This window comes from Neopsephotus bourkii, unplaced genomic scaffold, assembly GCF_033783945.1.
Source record: "Neopsephotus bourkii isolate Nb327-2 ecotype Australia unplaced genomic scaffold, CSIRO-AGI_Nbou_v1 NB_1765, whole genome shotgun sequence".
Lineage (NCBI taxonomy): Eukaryota > Metazoa > Chordata > Aves > Psittaciformes > Psittacidae > Neopsephotus > Neopsephotus bourkii.
Genome location: NW_026902239.1, coordinates 5,600,243 through 5,620,404, shown reverse-complemented (window position 1 = coordinate 5,620,404; position 20,162 = coordinate 5,600,243). Strand labels below are relative to the sequence as shown.

Below are 20,162 nucleotides of genomic sequence, written 5' to 3'. Positions count from 1 at the left end.
CACTATCATGACCAGCATTAAAAATCAGTGACTGCTTAATGAGAGACATTTGTCTGGCTGTCTCTGCCCCCTAATGTGAGATTGAAGTGGCACATACAAAATGAATGAGTGGCTATATTGCTCTGGAGTGCATATAAGCTGCCAGCAGAGTGCCAACCTGCAAAGGGTCAAGACAAGCTCTGTGTGTGCACATTTAAAGGAGTGCAATTGTTCTGTTGCTGAGAGATAAGGGAGACAGCAGAAGCCTCAGCTAATCTCACACCTCTGTCTGCATCCTGATCTCTGTGGGAGAAGGTAATAGGTACCACATTCTGCGGCTTCCAAGGTGCTTCTCTCTGAGCATCTTTGTGACTATTGGCTGCAAGATGATACCACTGATGATCCAAAAGGAGCTGGTGTGGCAAATCTGAAACTATTTTAGTTTTCTTCTGGCACAGTACATTTCTCTTTCTAATGGCTAATCTTTTAGGCTGACTTCTTAAGGTAACATGCTTTAGGACAAGTGTGATTTAATCCTTGAGTGTCTGAGGGTGCGAGTACATAAAAAATATGTACTCTGTATGGTGTTTGTACTATTTGCATCATTATCTAATAGATGGCTGAACACTCACATTTGCTTTTTTAAGGAACCTTGCGGTGGAGCAAGGAAATCACCCCTCACTCTCACTTCCTCCAGTTTACATTAGAGCAGCAGGATTGCTTCGGAGAAAGAGACTGTGAAAACAATGCATTACCTCCTTTCCTTGTTTTCTGGGCCACTTGGCAAGGAGGGCAGTGAGATGTACTTCACTTCTGATTTCCCCAGCCATCCTTCCTCCCATAACCACCTCACTACTGTGAGCCTGCATTTTAACATTTTGGGGGTTTTTTACTATTGGAATTTTCATCTCCGTGAACTTGAAAAAAAACCTATAATGCCTGGTATGGGTTTTCCTAATTCATAGAATCATAGAATAGTTAGGGTTGGAAAGGACCTTAAGATCATCAAGTTCCAACCCCCCTGCCATAGGCAGGGACACCTCGCTCTAAACCCTATCACCCAAAGCCTCGTCCAACCTAGTCTTGAACACTGCCAGGGATGGAGCATTCACAAACCTCCCTGGGCAACCTATTCCAGTGCCTCACCACCCTAACAGGAAAGAATTTCCTCCTTATATCCAGTCTAAACTTCCCTTGTTTAAGTTTTAACCCGTTACCCCTTGTCCTGTCACTACAGTCCCTAATGAAGAGTCCATCCCCAGCATCCCTGTAGGCCCTATAGGCCTCTTCATGCAAGCTATTCAATACATTTTTTAATCTGTTTTCAGTGATTTTCAGTTACCATCCATTTTCAGCTTGAAAGAATGGTCACAAACAGAAAAAACTTTCTTAGAGACAGTGGTTACTATCTAAAGGATACTGGGCAGGATGCGATACATGTACAAGGATCAAGGAATGGCATAACTGTCTTAGTTAATGTGTTTCACGGCCTATCTGTCCCAGTAACACTACTCAGTAGCAAATATGTCAGTAGGATACATTATAGCTTTACTGTATGGAGGTGTGCAATAGTCTTTTGTCAGCTCCCCTAACAGAAGTTGATTTGAATTGGTGTATGAGATGACAATTCTGTTTCTAACTGAATTTCACAGCCATTCTCTCATCCTTTCTTATGTAGACACTCAAACTGTCCCATGAGGACAGAACAACTTGCAGGGCAATCAGAAAGAGAAAAAGAGAGAGGGGAAAAAAAATAAAGCTTTCGAGGAAGAATGTGCTTATTATAATAAATCACATACTGCCATCCAAAAAAAAAAAAAAAAAAAAGACATTTTAATTAAAACCTGAAATGTGTTTTCCTGTTTGGAGGTGTTTATTTGTTCAGAATATTGAATCCAGGATAATCCTTTGAGGCATTTGCAGAGGAATGACTGCACAAGCCAGTCTGGGAAGTTGTGCCTGAATTACTTCAGATTATCGCATATTTCACTTGTAAAATGTCTGGAGAGGAGAAATCATCCAGATGGGTGCAATAAATGAGCCTGTTTTTCCAGTATCCAAGGCTAATGTTGGTCCTTGTAAAGGGACACAACAGAAAAGAGCTGTTGGGACACAGTAATTGGGGGCAATTTAAGCCTTTGTTCATGCAAAATAAAGATTTCATAGAATAATAGAACAGTTTGGGTTGGAACAGACCTTAAAAATCATCTAATTCCAACCCTTCTCTAGACCAGGTTGCTCAAAGCCCCATCCAACCTGGCCTTGAGCACTTCCAGGGATGGGGATTTGTGTGTATGTTTCACAAACTCCAAGTGGAAAGGATAAACCATTACAACAGTGATTTATTTAGTGAGAGGCCTGCAGTGACCCATTTTTTAAAGTCCCTCACTTGTCACTGCTGGTCCTGCTTTCCTTTGGTTGCTGTTGGAGGAAGGCAGCCAGAACGAAGGTCAGAAGGCTCTAGGTCTGCCCACCACAAAGTATCTTTTAATGCTCCTTTCATAAGTTTCTGTACTTAGGTTTGATTTCCAAAGGCAACAGAAGCTGGGTCCCCCCTGTGTTCCCATTCCCTCTGAGAAAAGCTTTCTGGCTTTCATCCCAGGGCTCAGTGTGACACAGAAACTCAGATGCCACGGGGAGAAACCATCTCCTGATTTCATGTGCTGACATACCATTGGGCCATGCTCTCTGCACTTTGGCTGTCAGGCTACATAATCCTCAGCAGTGCCAGTAATTTACCTGATTGCGCATTTTAATCTCTCTGGCATAGTTATTTTTTCATAGTTTACAATACATATTTTATTTTGATGATCTTTACGAGCGAAATAAAATACTGTTTATGCTTTTGAAGTCCTACTCACAGTTCAAGCTTTTGCACAAAGCTGGCTTAAGATCAACTTGCCTCTAAAAAACTCTCTGTCCTCTCTCCCAAAGGAAACTATATTTTATGAAGCTTGACATATGTGCAATAAACTTTTTCACAGATTTCAGTGTCACAAAGATCTTCATTCCCAGAACATGGTCAAGGAAACAAATGTAAAATTTTTCATTTGCTTTGATATGGCTATCAAAGACTGATATTATTTACTGAATGCTTAAATACAACACAACCTACAAAGGAAGAAGGGCAAATCTGGCTAATGGTAGGCAGCCTTGATTATCATATGGAAGTTAGTACAGGATGGTATGCTAGATTCACTTGACAGTGCATCCATTTACAAAAGATAATGTCCCTGTGGAAGAAAACGGGATTGTTAGGCCCAATTACTAGTTACAGTCACAGCAATATTATTTCTCTAGAGTGGGTCTGGAAGGAAAATGCTTCATTTTGGACAGCAGGTGCTAACTAACCCAGGTCAAACTTAAAAACTATGCCTAATTTCAAACACAGGAGCCATTGCTCTTAAGCAGTGTCTTTGTGTCAATAGGTTTATAAACATGCAATTATTAGTAGAGACATATTTATATAATCCAGAGCACCAAGATCAGAATATTGACTCAAATCACTGTTTAAGTGGAGCACAGTTTGCCAAAGCACAGATAGTCCCTACCTTTTTTAGGTGGTACTTGGAGGGACAAATTGAATGCTCAACAACAGCAGATTGAAACACCATCATAGTGGAGGCACAGGAATATTGGTTTGGGCATGATATTGTCACTTCCTCTTTTCACAGTACCAAAGGCTCCATCTTTCAGAAGGGAAAACCCTTGGCCTGATATAAGACTTGCCCTCATTCACATACCGAAAATTAAAGTTACAAACAGGATCACAGATGTCACTGAAAATGACGTCCCACATTTCAGGTGTGCATCTCTGTATGTAGTTTAAGCTCAGTCTCAGGCTTGAGCAATGCTATTCTGATCTTTGCATAATGAAGTCCTAAAATAATTAAAGAGAAGCTCCCACTGACATGGTCATATCTCATTACTGAAAAAGCCTTTTTTTTCCTTATTATGATCTTTTTCACACTTGAAGGAGCCTTGCAAACTTGTATGTTCTATAAAGGTGGATAAGATTAAACTCTTTGGCTGGTATTTTAGAGAATACTTTCTACAATTCAAAATCCTGTAATTCAGCATCTAACTATCCAAAAATGTCTTAAATTACCTTGTACTTCACTACTACTAATCAGCCTGTGAAAAGGCAAAGCGATTCCTGGGTTAGCTGATACATTAACAAAGGGCTTCAGATAAACCTTGTCTGGGGCAAGGAAATAGGGAGCAGTAGGCAATTCAGAGTCCTTGCTTTATTTTCCATTTTGGCATGCTTTGTATTTCTACTGCAGGTTGGTAGTACAGGCACAGTGTGAAATAAAGGCCACATGAGGCACCATTTGAATAGCACAGGAATAATGAACTAGATAAATACTAGGAGTGTCATACTCAAACCACATAGATGCATGCATAAAAAGATGATTCAGTACAAAAGAACAGTGCTAGGAATCTCATAATAAAATAAAGAATTCAAGATAATTTTTTAATTAACTAAAATAGGACTTTCTGTACTGACCTTTAGTGAAATATGAACATTTCCAATGTTTATTATTCTGGTTGAGATCCAACAAAAGATTTAAGCACTTGCTTTCTTTTGAGCACTTGATTTAATCCCCACCACTATCTCCTTCTCCCAGTGTAAACCACAAAATGACATAAAATTGATGCTGCTCATTTCTGTGAAATTTAAGGCCAGGCTGCAGCTGCTCTACAAAATGTAGAAGCTCAAAAATAAAACATTATAAACAAGAGTCATGCAAGGCAATGTTGAGCACAAATGCCTGTTAACAGCAAATTCATGCACACTCTAAATTAATACAATTACCATGTTCTGTAAAAGCCTGCAATGCTGCTCCAACATCAAAGATACTGATATGAATTCTAGACACCCCTATCTTGTACCTGTATTTTCCATGCTAGCGTAAGGCCATGCAGCTTATGATGTTTCAAAACACAGGAAGAAACGGCTACATGGGGGGATGGTGTCAGAATTTCCTCACTGACAGCTCTCTTTCCCACAAGATTTTCCAGTTTCTGGCAGAACATTTGGTGGCCGAGAGCAAGAGCATTTTGGGGCAGAGAAAAAGCAGTCCTATGCAACCTGGGTCATATCCCTCTGGCAAGAGATATGACCACTGTGATCGAGTCCCTGAGCTGTTCACTGTCTTCTGCCTTTAGTGACTGAGATGAAAGAAACATAAAAGGTTCTGCATTTAACCATGCTAATGATTCATGCTTTAACTCAGGTAGACAGTTAATCTAAGAATCACAGCAGCAAAATTAAGGGAACTAAATCTATTTCTAGTGTAATTCTCCAGGCTTTAAGGCAATGTTCCAGCTCTGGGCTTCCGCTTGCCTAACTCAACAAAATACACAAAGAAACACTGCCATAGACCCCATAAAATGGCATAAGAAGGACAGTGATGGATTGAAAGAGGGAATTATTTCCTTCCTTGCCTCCATGGATTTCACTTTTCTTGTGAACCCTTGAGCTTTTTTCTATCTTCCTTGATCCTTCTTGCCTGATCCTTCTTCCATCTTCCCCACTGTCCCCAGCATGGATTTAAAGCTGCATTTAATGCTTCAACAGCTCAAATCAGATGTAAAGAAAACAAGGGCAGGGGATGGAAACAGCATAGAAAATAACAGATCAGAGTAGAACAGAATAGAACAGAGCAGAACAAAATAGAGCACGGCAGAACAGAGTAGAGCAGAGCAGAACAGAACAGAGCAGAACAGAACAGAATAGAACAAGAATGGGAGTAGGAATAGTTCAGTTGGAAAGGACATACAATGTTCACCTAGACCAACTGTGTGACTACTTCCGGGCCAATAAAAAGTTAATGCAAGTTATATGTGGAATGGTATCACACAGTCTAGTTTAAGTTCCTGGTCTCCCTAAACTTCCTCAATAGCTAGTGAGGAAAGGAGGGCTGCGCCAAAGCAGAGGTCAGAGCACACGGGTCTGAAAGCCCCCCTTAGGTGAGGAGAATATTTCCCTTTGTCAATTATATGATGAATCTGGCTCCTACATCAGCTAAATTTCCAAATATGTTGAAACATCTGTTCCATTTTATGAATAAGTTAGTTTAGTATTAAAGCATTCATTCAAGCTGATATACTCAATATGGCAAATCTGCCCACATTTAAATTAGAAGTGGATATTCTCATCCCAAACTACTATTTCATCAGCAAAAATTTGCTCCTAAGATTTTCCCCCACTAGAGACTTGCCTTCATTGACTTCCATGCACAAGTTTTGTTCCTCACAGGGCCACTGAGGCCCACAGAGAGTTTCCACAGCAGTGATATTGTGCATCACAGCAGGGCTTGCTGGGGATCATAGTCACTGCCCCTTCTCAGGGGAATCTAGGCTGGGGGACATGAAGCTGCAATCTCAGGTCCCTCATGTGAGAGGAATTTCATCAGTGTGAAACCCAAGGGCAGCTTGGTGGCCTGCCACCCTTTCAAGCACTAGGATCAAATCCGGGACCCAAGCATCTGGGTTAAAGCTGAATGGAAAGTAACAGGTAATTCAGAAGAGAAGCCATTCCCTTCCCATGAACTGTCATGATGTCAGCAGAGCTGATGTGATTTGCACCAACAGATTATCCCAAAGTTTATTGACCAACTGCCTAAATGCCTTTGCAGCTATACAGAAACATCTTTAGAGGACAGACAGAGGAGGAAGAGATCTTTTATGCAAGGCACCAATGCCATACATGCAGTCCAAATGCACACATTTGCCATCCTCCTCTCAATGTGTTCTCCACTCCACAGCAAAATAACCCCATGATGTTCATCGATCCCCTTGAACTGCACTCCTACAGTATGTGTGAAGAGGTATTGCCCAACTCCTGTTTTGCTCAGTTGCTTTTTATTTACTGGAACCAATTCAGACAGGGAAAACAGATGCAACAGATGCTCTGTTGTGTCCAGACTGAGTTTGCATTTACTGCTTCTCAGCCAAGCCCCTCTGATTTTTATTCAGTGAAGAGGATTACCTCCAGACCACAGTGTATCCCTTTACTAATGTGTGTGGTGCTACTCTCTCGGCTACTTATTGGTGAGATCGCCCAGTGAGACCTTGTCACTCAGCGGATATATAGAAACACATGGAAAGAAGTTGTCCCTATTTAGTCCTAGATCCCAAATGGCGTCGAAGGAGACGATCAAGGCAGAGAAGCAGATCTTTGGTAACAGATGCCACCTGACAAAAACACCTGAATTTTGTTTATCAGGTCTGTGGGAAAGCAGCAGGGCTCTGGGCTGGACCCACTCTGTTTCAGAAAGGCTACGGATGCCCTACAGGTGTTAACCATGAGAACTCTCTTGCACATGCTCTAGCTGACCCCAAGAGTTCCACATTTACAGCCTCATTTTGAAAAATAAGCCTGATAAGGAGTTTTGTCTTTCCTGGTTCCTGCATCTCAATACACACAGTACTACACAACAGTGATAAATGAAGGAGGTGAACCCTCGTTATAAGAAAGGACAACTATTTTTTGCCTGTCAAGTGGTTCGCAAAGAGCATCTGGCAAATGAGATGCTTTGCAAGTATTTCAGTTAACTCAGTGCCATTTAGTAAGTGGTCATGCATGACTAGACCCTGACTAGGATTTCTCTGAGTGTCCTTTGTGCTAAATTAATTTCCAGGGTCACACTGAACTTTTAGAGCCCCCCTTACGCTCTTCACTATTCACATGGCAGCCAAAGAGCGGTTTCTCTTTGGCTGTGCAGGCATATTTCCCTGGTGAGAATGGTTGATCCTCATTTGGATATACAGGCAAAGGTAACTCAAGGCAAAGATGGGTGTCAGGTAAGTCTCCTTAGTTAATAACTGCTTTGAAATACCTCTTCAAACACCCCTGGAGAGAAAGCATGTGCTGTTCTGCAGCATGATGTACCACTGATCTGTTGCACCTACAAAACGTCCTCATAATTGTGTGAAATTGAGTGTGAACAAACAGTTGAATCGCAGTTTATCAAACATAATTAGTCTGAAACAGAGCAGCAGAAATACTCGTTTTATCTTGCCTAAGGGCAGATGATATAAATGCAGAGCACCCCAGAATCAAAAAAGTAACTAAGCAGATGCTTGCTAGTCTGTGAATTCTTTTATAATGCAAAAATGGCTTTTATCTCTTACTGTCTATTTTTGAGTGCTCATCACTCAAAATGAGGAGTGATGAGCACTCAATTGAGTGCTGCCTGGATGCTTTGATAAATGACAATAAATATATTTAGCATATGTTTAGTTCATTAAAAAAATCCATCTACCTTATGTAATTTGGGGACAAAAGAGAAATCATGGAAAAATATAGCATTCATAAATGTCTGCTATGCAAATGTAGACTGTAACTAGCTCTTTAGCCAGAATCCCCAGAAAGGAAGGGGGGCTGGGAAAGCCATCAAGTAGTTAAATAAAAAGAAGATATAGAACTCAGGTTGCATGATCTGAAGTTGCATGGAGAGTGTACCATGTGCACCAAGAATGTATCATTTTCCTAACAGCTATAAGTGGACTGTCCTTTATCCCCACAGAACAAGTTTTAGCACAGGCTCAAAATAAACTGAGTGATTTTTATATATATATATTTTTTTTTTCCCCAGGAATAGCCTTATGGGGTGGAGAGAAAAGATCAAGATTCTCTTTGCTCTTTGTCCAAAAGAGGCTGATTTAATCTGTAGGTTACAAGCAGACACATTCCCAGCAGTGCCTTGTCTCAGTCAGCAGGATGGGCAACCATCACACCGATTATGAGATTTTCCCACTGCAAATACAGTTGTATGGGGGTTACAGTGCTTCTGTCCCCTGGTGTCCAGGCATTGCTTGGCAACAGTAGCCAGTGAGTACAGCCTTAATGCCTCCCTCTCTGCAGAGTAGACAATGTCTAACAGTCTAGTCCAGGCCACAGACGAGATTTAGAGATTAACAACCTAAACATGTTAAAATTGTTTATATAAGCAGAGGTGCTCTGGCTGTTTTTCTTTGCACTGAGAAAGGCACACTGAGCTAGGCTTTTAACATATATTCAAGGATTTGGGCTCCAAGAAGCAGATGTTGAAGGCTGCATATGAGACGCAAATCATAACTTTGGATTCCAACCCAGATTATGTAACCACAATAGATCCTTTGCAGATTCAAATAATCTCTTGATTTTCAGACTCCTGCATTTTCTAGACATTGTGAGTTTTAACATTTAAAGGCATGAAAATGTTTTGAAAGTACTTTCCTTGAAATATCTGTATCTCTCCTCGATCAGGCCTTCATTTCTGTACAAATGTATTTATCTGCATAAAGTGCCTCAATGCGGTTTTATCATACAGGATTTTAACATGGTGGAGCTGAGTCTGTGCCTGTTCTTTCATACTTGCTGTTTGAGAGCATTTGTGCTCATGGTCAAAAAAGAGATCAGAAAAAAGACACAGTCCTCAAAGATTTCTCTGATTATCCTGGCAAATATACATCAGTCTCTGTAGCCCTCAAGGAAGCAGTCCTTATCCTTAACTTCCCGTTAAGCCAACTCAAATGACTGGGGGCCCATTCACAGCCAGGTCAACAGGAAAGCACCTTTCAACAAGACACCAAGCCTGAATGTGTGCCCCTGAGTTTAGGGTCATTAAATCTTGTGTTTGAAACACAGGAGTAAAAGCTCAAGTAACGTTTTCTTTTCAGGGCTGCACCCCTGGTTTTGAACCTGTGTCACTGAAAGCAGAATCCACCCCCAGGATGATCTGCAAGGAAAGGAATAATTCTGCAATAACACAGTCAAGCTTGCTGCCTGGCAATGAATGCTTATCTCAAGCTGCTCACCCAGGGTGTAATGTTTAAAATAAATAAATACTGCAGGGGAGTTGCTGTTAGTGCAATTGTTGGATTGTATTCTTGTGTCAAGCTTTTTATCATAATAGTACAGCGGGAGTACACTATGTTTGCAAGGCAAGTTTGAGCCAGGGCAAAAAAAGTACATAAAGGCTGTTAATGAATAATGGACTCCAAGCATGGGGGTTTTGCAGTTTGGCTTTAAAAAATCAACCCCTTCAAAGAACAGTAATATGTTAGTGCTGTTGAAACGAAACAGAATAAAACAAAATGTAGAGACATAATTGCTATTATCTGGGAATGGCAGACATGTTGTCTGTAGAGAGTGTGAACTATGCAAATGTGATGGTAGCCACAGCAGTACCTTGATTGTTCTGTGATGTTCCTTTGTGTTTTTCCACTTGTGCTGTTCAGCACCAGTAGTGGCAATGATACTACAGTTTGCTCATGAACTATGATACCTTGAATGTCTTTTCTATATTTGAAGACTCTTATATAGTCAAGGGGCCAGATCTTCACCAGGACTCAAGGCATGCTGTCATTTCATGGATATGATGCTGTCACCCTAGGCTGAGATTTATGTTGGGTTTATGAGTTTGCAGCAGCAAATGCCTGCTTCTTAACCTTCCTAATGTAAGGACACAATAGACTAGGAAAAGGAAAGATATTGAGGGGCCCCAAAATTTTGTTGTACAAAGCTCAGAGCAGTTTTTAACTTCATTGAATTGAAGAGAGATTAGGCCATTTGCTTTACTGGGCAGGACCTCTGCCTAAAAAGTACACCCCAGGCCCCCCAAGACTGTCTCTGACAATGCCAGTGTATATTAGCAGGGAATGTTGCTTTGTCTAACTTGGGAATTGCCTGATGCCAAGGCAGGCATGTCATCCCAACGCTTAATCCACGTGCAAGTAAATCATTACAAAGAGTTAGAAAAATGAAACACTTACTTGGTCCAAGACCTATGGAAAATGCAGCAACATAAACAAGCAGACTGACCAGCGAGAGCCATTTCAGGACAATGGGAACTTCCTCACTTTCCATGTGAGAATCTGTTGTGCTTTTGCCTCCTGCAAGGGTAGTCTTGTTCAGTTCTCCTGTCTTGGCAACATCTGGGCTTCTCTGCGCATCAAATAACAACCTTTCTGGTGAACCCGCACTAGCAAAGAGGTCCTTGAGGCTACCATTGGTGACACCAGTGGGATTTCCTGCTCTCTGATGAAATAAATCCTCTGGAGACTGGCTTCTGCAGATGCTGGTGAAATTCATATTTATGTTACGGTTCACTAAGCCCATTGTGACCAAAGATACTGCCATAATAGAAGAGCCAATACACAGAAAAGTTTTACTTCCAACTTGATCCACAAAAGCTATGGCCGGGACTGTGCTGACCACTTTAACTACTCCAACTCCAGTAGAAGCCAAGCTGGCAGCTTCATTGCTCTGGAACCCCACTGACTTCAAAACAGTTGATGCATAAAATAGAATGTTGGGTTGCCCAGTTGTTTGCACAAAAAAGACTAGGGTGAGTCCTACCAACATTCGAGCTCTCATGTTGTTTTTTGAACGAAACAGGTCCAAGAAACTATACTGATCTTCATCTTTCAGGGAAGACTTGACTGCAGTAAGTTCTTTAGTAGCATCTGATGTTTCCCGTAACCTCTCCAGTACTTTTCTCGCAGCTTCTTCATTGTTTTTCATTACAAGAAACCGAGGACTTGGAGGAAGGAAATACATGGCAATAGCCTGCAAAGCACCTAATGGAATCACAAGGCCAAACATATACTTCCAGCCATGAGATACACTAGCAAAAGCATAATTTGAAATATAGGCAAAGAGAATGCCCATCACTATCATGAGTTCGTTTAACGATACTAGGAGGCCTCTTCTGTGCTTTGGTGCGATCTCAGCAATATACACACACGTTGCAATTGATGATAATGATATGGAAATACCTATGGCAATCCGTCCCACAATAAGTAGCCCATATGATTCATAGGGCAGTATAATCAAACTCCCCAACACAAGTAAAGAAGATGCAATAATAATAGCAAGTCTCCTTCCAAATCGGTCTATCAGGAATCCACCAATAAGGGATGCGAATAAGGCCCCCAAAAGCAGGGAACTCACAACGATTTCCTGTTCTTTGCAAGAGAGCTCTAATATGCTGCTCATCTGAAGAAGAGCTCCAGAGATAACGCCCATCTCATAGCCCATCGAAAGTCCACTCACAGCAGCAACAGCAGAAGATAAAAAGGTAAACGTTCCACAGCCTGAAATTGGAGAAAAAAACACAATAAATTGGAAGTGCGACTTCTGCAGCGTTCTGACAACTAATAATAACTTTATATTTGGACTGATATTCCAGTCCAAAAAATCTTTTAAGAATTTTTAGGTGAAGCTGTTAGGTGTCATAAAATGATATATTTTGGGAAAAAAAATATATTATTTCTTATAAACACCTCTTTAATTTTAATGCTTTTAGGTTTCTTACCTTCCTGATCAGAAGTCAATAAGATTTTGATCTGGCCCTAAATATTAAAACTTCTCTCTTAGAGTGCCATTACAAAAAGCAACACTGACAGTACAATCTTTTCTTAAGAAAACAGTTTTTGCCTTTGAGATGTTCTCAGTGTTTCTCCTGTACTGAACTGAGAAAGTCTTGTCCACCTAACTAGTGTACCATGGGCAAGGAAAACAGTAATTTCCAAGTGAAATTGCTTCAACCCTGACTTGAATAATTAACAAATTACTCTGTTCCTACCACTTACCAATTCTTTTGATTTACCTGAGGATGCCATGAAGGCTGCTGGTACCAGTGTTTTTATTTTGCAAAATGGAAACTTGTCCATCAAGTACCAGGCTGATTCAGATAGCTGGGATATTGTAGGGAAAACAGTCTTTGAGGTACAAGTTCAGGAACTTTCTGGGCTTTGTTCATCACTAATCTCAGATACTTCAGAATATCAAGATCTAATGTTTTGTGTAGCTTATGATGGCCACAATGTCAGGAATAAAAAACAGATGGTGAAAGCATAAACCAAGTGGAGATTATATGCCTTTGGATGTCCACTTTACATTTTATACAACTATGATTCATTGTTTATTTTTACAAGATAGATTTGACTGATCATATTCTAGTAACTGTGAGGCCTTTTACACCCTAAACCTTGAAGAATATATCAGTTTGTTATTGTTGGTCTTATTCTTTTTCCCAGCATGACTTTCCTCTCATCGTGATGTTGGCTGCCACACAAGTAGGAAAATTGACTTCTGATTTTCTAGTTAGTTGAAGAGATAGGATGTATCTGAGGAGAGGTAGCTTTTGCAGCATAACTGAGTCAGTCTTTCAGTTAATTCTCCTGCAACAAGCTGGAAAGTGGTGTATGGTCTAATTGAAAATGATACATATACTTTGTTTATTTTTAGCTTATTTTTCTAAGGCATTAAGGCTCTTTGATCTCACTGACTGCCTGGAGTTCCTCGCCAACAACTTTTGAGCACATTGGTAAGGATCAGTCTCATTTGACAGAGGATATTACATTTCTAAAGCAAATCATGAAAAGAGAGGAGAAGGGCAGCCCTAGCAGTACGTATGCATTACCAAAATAAACAGTGCCAGAGCCCAGGCCCAGACCCTGGCACATGGCCACATATCGTGCTAAATTGCTGCCATGGTCCATGGCATGTTTGTGCCCCAAGCCAACTCTTAACTCTCCTAAAAATTCCTGGAGGCAGCTCAAGGTGTGAGCCTGCTATCACATCCTACAGCCACTCCACAGAAGGCTGAGTCATTTTGGAGGGTAGCAGAGTATACAGTGTGAATATAAACTGTGCCTCCAGGGTCAGGGGATATTAGTTAGACCATTAAATCTATTAAGATAAGTATCACCTATTAGCTGTCTACTTGGATCTCCCTTCCTTCCCTTTTAGTTAGGCAGAAGCCAAGTGGCAACTGCAGGAGCTATTGAGTGCACCAATCTCCACTCAGTCTACTCTGCCTCTGGGCTTGGGTGACTGAAAAAACAGAGATAGACAGGATATGATAAAAAAACCACATGGTTTTGTCATGATGGGCCCTAAGAGCGTGGGGGAAATGGGATATAGCGAGAAGTCTTTCATAAAGTGGGGGTAGGTGTTGGATTTATTGTGATGGAGGTAGGACAGCTTGAAGAAAATGTCAGAAACAAATTTACAAAATGCTTCAGTGATGGAACAATCTTCTTTATATATATATATATATATACTGTTGTTGTCCATATCTGTATTATGTCTAAAGCTTCTTCTTTCATATCTGCAGTATCCAAGGTCATTGCACTTACTTTAAGCAAAAGTTAGTGAATGGGTTAGGTTAAGGCAAGATCCTGCTGCACTTCCTTCACACACTGAACTGCACTGAACAGTACTTCAGTGGAAGTACTACTGACTCCAGTTAAGCTGTTTTATGCTTCATGTGCTCCATCCTCCACTGCATGCATGAAATATACAAGCTGTAATTGTAAAACCTAATTTCTCCCTCCCCTTTATACTTTTAACTTGCCTTCTTGCTGTATGTTACTGGATCTGGAAAATTCAGCCTTCAATGAATCCTAGCTAGATATTTATGCTGCCTTAGCCTTGGATATCTCTGCATTTTACATCATTGAGCCATGTAGATTTAACCTAAGGTTTTGCCTCAATTTATACATTCTAAAGCCAAAAGAGACCATTGTGTTCATCCAAATTGACACTTAAGAACAGCACAACATAACCCTTCAGACTCATTTAAATGATATTTTATTTGAACTGGGCCATTTAAAATATTCAGCTTTGATTTAAAAATTGCTAATAGTTGAAAGCAAATGATTTAAAGTTAGTATTTCTCCCAGTGGATAATTTCTTTCACCGTAAATTATCTGTAAATTATTTCTAGGCTTAATTTCTGCAACTGCGTCTTCCAGCCATCATGTAACATTCTCTGTTTGCCTGCATTTAGCTGTGTTCACCAAGTACAAAATTATGGCCTGTCATCTAGTCATCCCAAAGACCTCTCCTTGATAAGCTACTTAGCCTGTGAGGCTTTACAGTTTTATCAGTCCCTTAAGTATTCAAAGCTGTTTGCTCTGAATTCTATCCAGATTATCAACTTCTTCAATAAATCATGAGTTGGACCCAGTGCTCTTGCAGTGTTTGCACAATGCCAGATAGGAACTTGACAATTTTCCTCCTCTTGGTGGACATCTTCTCCTCTACTCATCTAACAACTGCCACAGCATGTACAGGAGCTCAAGTTCTGCTGGTTACCCTACAGGACAACCAGCTCCTTTTCCGACAGGGTTCTTCCCAAAGCACTGCCTTTCTTTTAAATGTGACCTGACTTTTTTCACCCTAAGAATGCAAATCACTTTATGTCTGTATTGAAATACATAGGATGGTTTCAACTTACCTAACTGTGAGAGATCTGCAGCATCTCTACACCTCTTCTGTAACCACTTGTGAAAAATAGGCATGTCTAGATATTTGAAGTAGGTCAGATGCCTATTTCTCTCCATTGGCTATAAAAGGATTCTGTGTGGCTTGCTCAGATGCAGAAGCCAAAAGTTAGAAGAGGGGAATCCCAGACAGTACTTTCACTTGCAGTCAGCAGGCCAAAACACCCAAATTGCATTCACTCAGTGGCATATCCCATTGATTAATCACCCACAAATAATACATTATTATTTTCTTCCAAGCAACTGAGAAAAGATGTTAAGCAACAGAGGGACAAAAACTGCGTGTAAGGATCACCAGCAGAAACGCAGCAGCTTGGGCAGTGTCTCCTATTGATACTTTTGAGGTCTGTCCTTCACAGCTTTTAATTCTTTGAATGTGCAACTGCCAGCTTTGTATAATTCCAGGTTTGATTCAAAAGGAGAGTGCAAAGTCAGATATCTTGACGGAGTCCACCACCAATACTGTTCTTTACAATCCAGACTGTGCTTTCCTCAGCCTGTGGTCCTCAGAGAAATTAAGGTGAATATTTATTTCTAATCTGTGAGGCTGTACAGACTGGTTGTGGAGCTTGAACATTTGGGAAGTTGATAGGGAAGCACTCAAGCCCATATATTTCTTGTCTCTCCAAGTACAGCAGCTTGAATAATGTCTGAATAATCAACTGGCATCATTGTTCATGTGTCCAGTGACAGATGCATAGTCATATAGAAATAGAAGAGAGCTGTAACTAGAGCAGTCCCCTAAATGAAAAGCAGATTCTGATGTGATGCAGAGGGAGACATGTTGTCTTTCTGTGTTAGCAGCAGCAAACTCAGCAGTTGACTTGGTGTCTCTTGTTCCTCACAGGCCCTGTTCTGCTGAGAAATACCCTTATATCGCTATGAGGTTTTGTTGTAACTGGTGTACCTAAGACTTGACTGCTCAGAGCTACCTGATGAGTCAATCCCTGAAATCTCTGCTTGGTTTTCCTTTAGTCTTCTTCTGGTCAAAATTCCCTCTGACTTCAGTATATGTTTTGCTTTAACATTTCCAGATAAAGCATGTTGCAGTAGTTGCACTCACAATTCTTTTAAGTGTCACTTTTAATTATGTTGCTGGCAGCTCTTAGACATTCTTTTTTTTTTTTCCCTAAAAAAAGTTCTTAAAATTCATATTCCTCTTATTTTTATGAGAAGCCTGAAAAATCCATGGCACTGTGCATCCCAGGGGAATAAAATATTTTAATGATATCCTCCAGAGAAATTTCTCTTTCTGTTTGCAACAGACACCATGGGTAATGAGTGTGTGGCTGGTATGTGACAAATGATTGGAAAGTCTATTCTAGAGTTTCTGCATGTAAACAAACTGGTTTCTTACAACTGTTACTCAGGTCAAAGGAAGCATTACTTGGCAAACAAACTCATATTTAAGAACATTTGCTGGAAGTGTAAATGCTAGGCTCCTGAAAAGGAGACAAAGCACAGTTGCAGTATAGCACAGAGTACTGATGGTGAGACTGCATAGGGTCAAGTAATAAGGATGTGACCTTATTTTCAAGCACATGTTTGGGAAAATAGAGTCCTTCCAAAAGCAAAATATTTGGCCTGTGCCTAAAGTTTTTGGGCACTACAGATAAATATATGATCTGTGCCAGGGAAGACCTACAAGCAAGCTGAGCTGGGAAGCACCTCTCTTCTCCAACTTCACGTGCAGTAGAGCTATGGGACATGGGCTCGGGAGCCCTTTGCAGCTTACCTTGACAGTACCACACATCACACTCCACATTAATCCAGACACTGAGGTTTCATTTATGTACATTTTCTTTCCTTTCTCCCAAGAGAACAAGCCGTGTGTGTACAGAAAATTAGTGGGATGGAATAGGATGTTGAGAGGAGAGATTACTTTTTTTGCGTGACCTGTGCAAATACATCTATTTTTGATAGGAGGGGATTTGACAGTCGCTTCCAACATACTACTTTTTTCTGTTGACTTTGATTTAATCTGAGGTGAGAAATGTCCCAATTTGGGAGGGAAGGAAATTATTGTCCTGCAAGGTCTAACATATGCTCTTTAAATCCTTGGGGATACTTTGATTTATTTAGACATTTGGAAGGTGAAACCAAGCTCTGTCAATCCTTGGTTGACAAGCACAGGTTAGAAAATTAGAGTTAGTTGAGTGCATTGCATAGATATGAATCCACAGCATGGAATCTCCCTTCTTCAACAGAACAAGGTATCTATATTTATCCATGATAAATCTTAAAACTACAGCATCTCTATCTGAAAATTTTAAGCTATCTTTAACAACATATTTCTTCTCCATGTGAATGCTGTCTGACATACAAAAAGTTTGCCATTAAAGGGAAATAGTGTTTATAACTCCCCAAGCTGTCTCTAGAGAAGCATTTTGCTAAAGTGTATAGTGTGTAGATCAGATGGTTTTGTAGGATAAATACTTAATGGCATGTGTTGGGAATTGCTGCATGATTGAATTATGGTTTTGCTTCTTGTAAAAGATGATTATCCTACTTTCATGCCATCATGATCTTTTCTGTACTGTCACTGTCACAGTCCCTTCCTCTGTCTCATCCACTTCCCTGTCGATCTGCTCTACTGCCTGAGGTTTCTTTAGAGCCAATAGATATTTAATAGATGTGTTTCTCCTTTTAGCTGGCATAAATCTGATCTAACTGCTTATCTAGAAGTCTGGCATGGGATCTGAATCAGTTACCCAGCAAGACCCTACGGGAAGAAACAAACGGTAGCTTTGGGACAAAGTTATGTTTCAAGCAGAGCTGGAAAATCTCAGAGTATATTAAATTTACCCAAAAATAGTGTCAGGGCCTTGTGGGATCCATGATCATTTGGCCAATGTGACTCCTTTCACTCAAGTGTGAAAGGCAAAACCAAAGCATATATTTTGTAACTGACTAAAAAAGAAGGCAGAAGGAATTGTATATTTTCACACATCTAAATTTCTGTGATGGTGGGAAGCATTGTATAATTTGTACAGTATAAGCCCAATTAAAGTATTGCATAGTATCTGAATTTCATGAAAAAAGTTCCCCTGGCACTGATGGAAAGACAGGGAATGCAGATCCCGAGCAGACCCACCCTCGCCATCTCTCAATTTCTTAGTGCTCTTCCATGTATTTTCATTATGTCAACAGGCAGCCCGGCACTTGATTACATTGAATGGGTTTTGTTTCATTATTTTCCAGTAAGAATCAACAAGTTCTTATAATTCCTAGCTAGGCAATTATAAATTCCTTCAAGTTGCTGCTTTAATTTCTGAGGGTAAGGCCAAGTGTGTAATTTGCATGTACTCTTCTAGCCACAACCCTTGTGCTGCAGTAACTCTGCTGTCTATTGTAATTGCTGTGCTTCCCTTTGATGATGTTATCCTAGAAGCAACTGCTTTGCTCCCCCCATGCCCTCAGGTAATGTTAAATATGTCTGCACACCAACCGGCTTTCTGTTCTTGATTGACCTCTGCATCTCTGCATCCAGGTATCAGTAGATACTACTAGACTGATCACTATTATACTCCAGCAAAGCATTTCTGCCTGTGGTATTTGTGGGTTAGTCAGTTCATTCATTTTTAAGTGAACAAAACCTGCTCGGGACATAGTAATTTCTGGATTACAAATGTACTTTCCTCTTTGGGTACAGCTGTCTTGTGGGTGAGAAATATCATGTTTGTGGGTCATTTTCTCTTTGACCTTATCATCAGTGAAAGTGACTCAAGGTGCAAAACCATGCTGTAACTTGGACAGACTGGCTGGGCAGGACAGCAAAGGTGAAGAGCTATGAAATTCAGCTTCAGTACTCAAAAGAAGAAATTTTGCAGCTGCTTTTTCAGGGTGTCAGCACAGAAACCCTATGTCTGCCTGGAATGCTAGGGGGGAAAAGAGGAGGGAGTCCCCATGTCCCCACCCTGCAATTTCCCCCTGTGTGAGCAGGTGCAGTGCTTGCCTGGCCTCCTTCCACTTCCGTGAAAAGGGCTGGATTGCTTCCGAGCATGAAAGAGCCGGAGCACAGCTGCTATCTTGGGCACCAGAGGGTTTTCCAGTTTTTCAGGTGATTGATCTATGTAAAGGGAAGGCCTCTGCACAACAAACAACACATGCACAGAGAGTAGGACCGAGGCCTTTTGGGAAAAGTATAGCATAAAGCTTGGTTCAAATTTCAAGCTGGCATTTCTTTTCCTTACTCATGTTTTCCCCTCTCTCACTGTTAGACATCGAGAGTCCCATGCCCTGGGACGTCCCTTGGCTTTGCAGTGCTGCTTTCAGAGCCCGAAGCATTAGCTCCACGGGCACGCTGCTGCTCTGCTGACAAACTAAGCTGGCGTTCAGCTCCGGCCACTTTACCTGTTGCAGCCGGGAGCTCAGGGAGGTGGCGGCGGCTGCTGCGGTGGCTGCCCCGGCTGCTCTCCTCATCCTCCCCTGCTTTCATCTTCTGGCTCTGCTGGCTGAGGTCCTCCTTGCTCTGCCCAGGTACCATTGCTAGCCCCTCTGCACCTTGGGGCAGGAGCATTTCACAGGGCAGCAGTCCTTCCCTGGACGGAGGGGAAAGCACAGGTTAGTTTCCTCATGGCAACAAGTTGCTGAAGCTGTCTGCAACCAAACGCAAACCACAAAGTGGTTTGTGAACAACTTTGTTGCTATTTCAGAAGGCTTTGCCCTTTGCAGTGACACAGGCTGTTGCTATTCTTGGGAGCCTATTACAGGCGAGGGGAGGGCCGTTTGTCGGAAGTATTGCTTTTGCCTGCTAACAAATAGTTGGAGACATCAGACGTCCACACACAACTCGATGCACATTCCTTAGCCATTAGCTTAAAGTGTCTCTCACTCTCTTTTCCTTCTCCCTCTGGTGTTCATATGCACAGGTTTCTAACAGAGAAGGCACACTT

The 20,162-nt window shown here is 41.1% G+C and overlaps 1 protein-coding gene across 1 annotated transcript in view; it reads right to left on the bottom strand.

Moving 5' to 3' along the window:
- The window catches only part of SLC2A12 (solute carrier family 2 member 12), a 29,788-nt gene extending 9,833 nt beyond the window's left edge, over positions 1 to 19,955 (bottom strand). The window contains exons 1-2 of the mRNA XM_061378132.1: positions 19,621 to 19,955; positions 10,747 to 12,069 (exon numbers count right to left, since the gene is read on the bottom strand). Of these exons, the coding sequence (XP_061234116.1) occupies positions 10,747 to 12,069; positions 19,621 to 19,786 (1,489 nt within the window). The 5' untranslated portion in view covers positions 19,787 to 19,955. The remainder of the gene's footprint in view (positions 1 to 10,746; positions 12,070 to 19,620) is intronic.
- Positions 19,956 to 20,162: the final 207 nt, after the last annotated feature.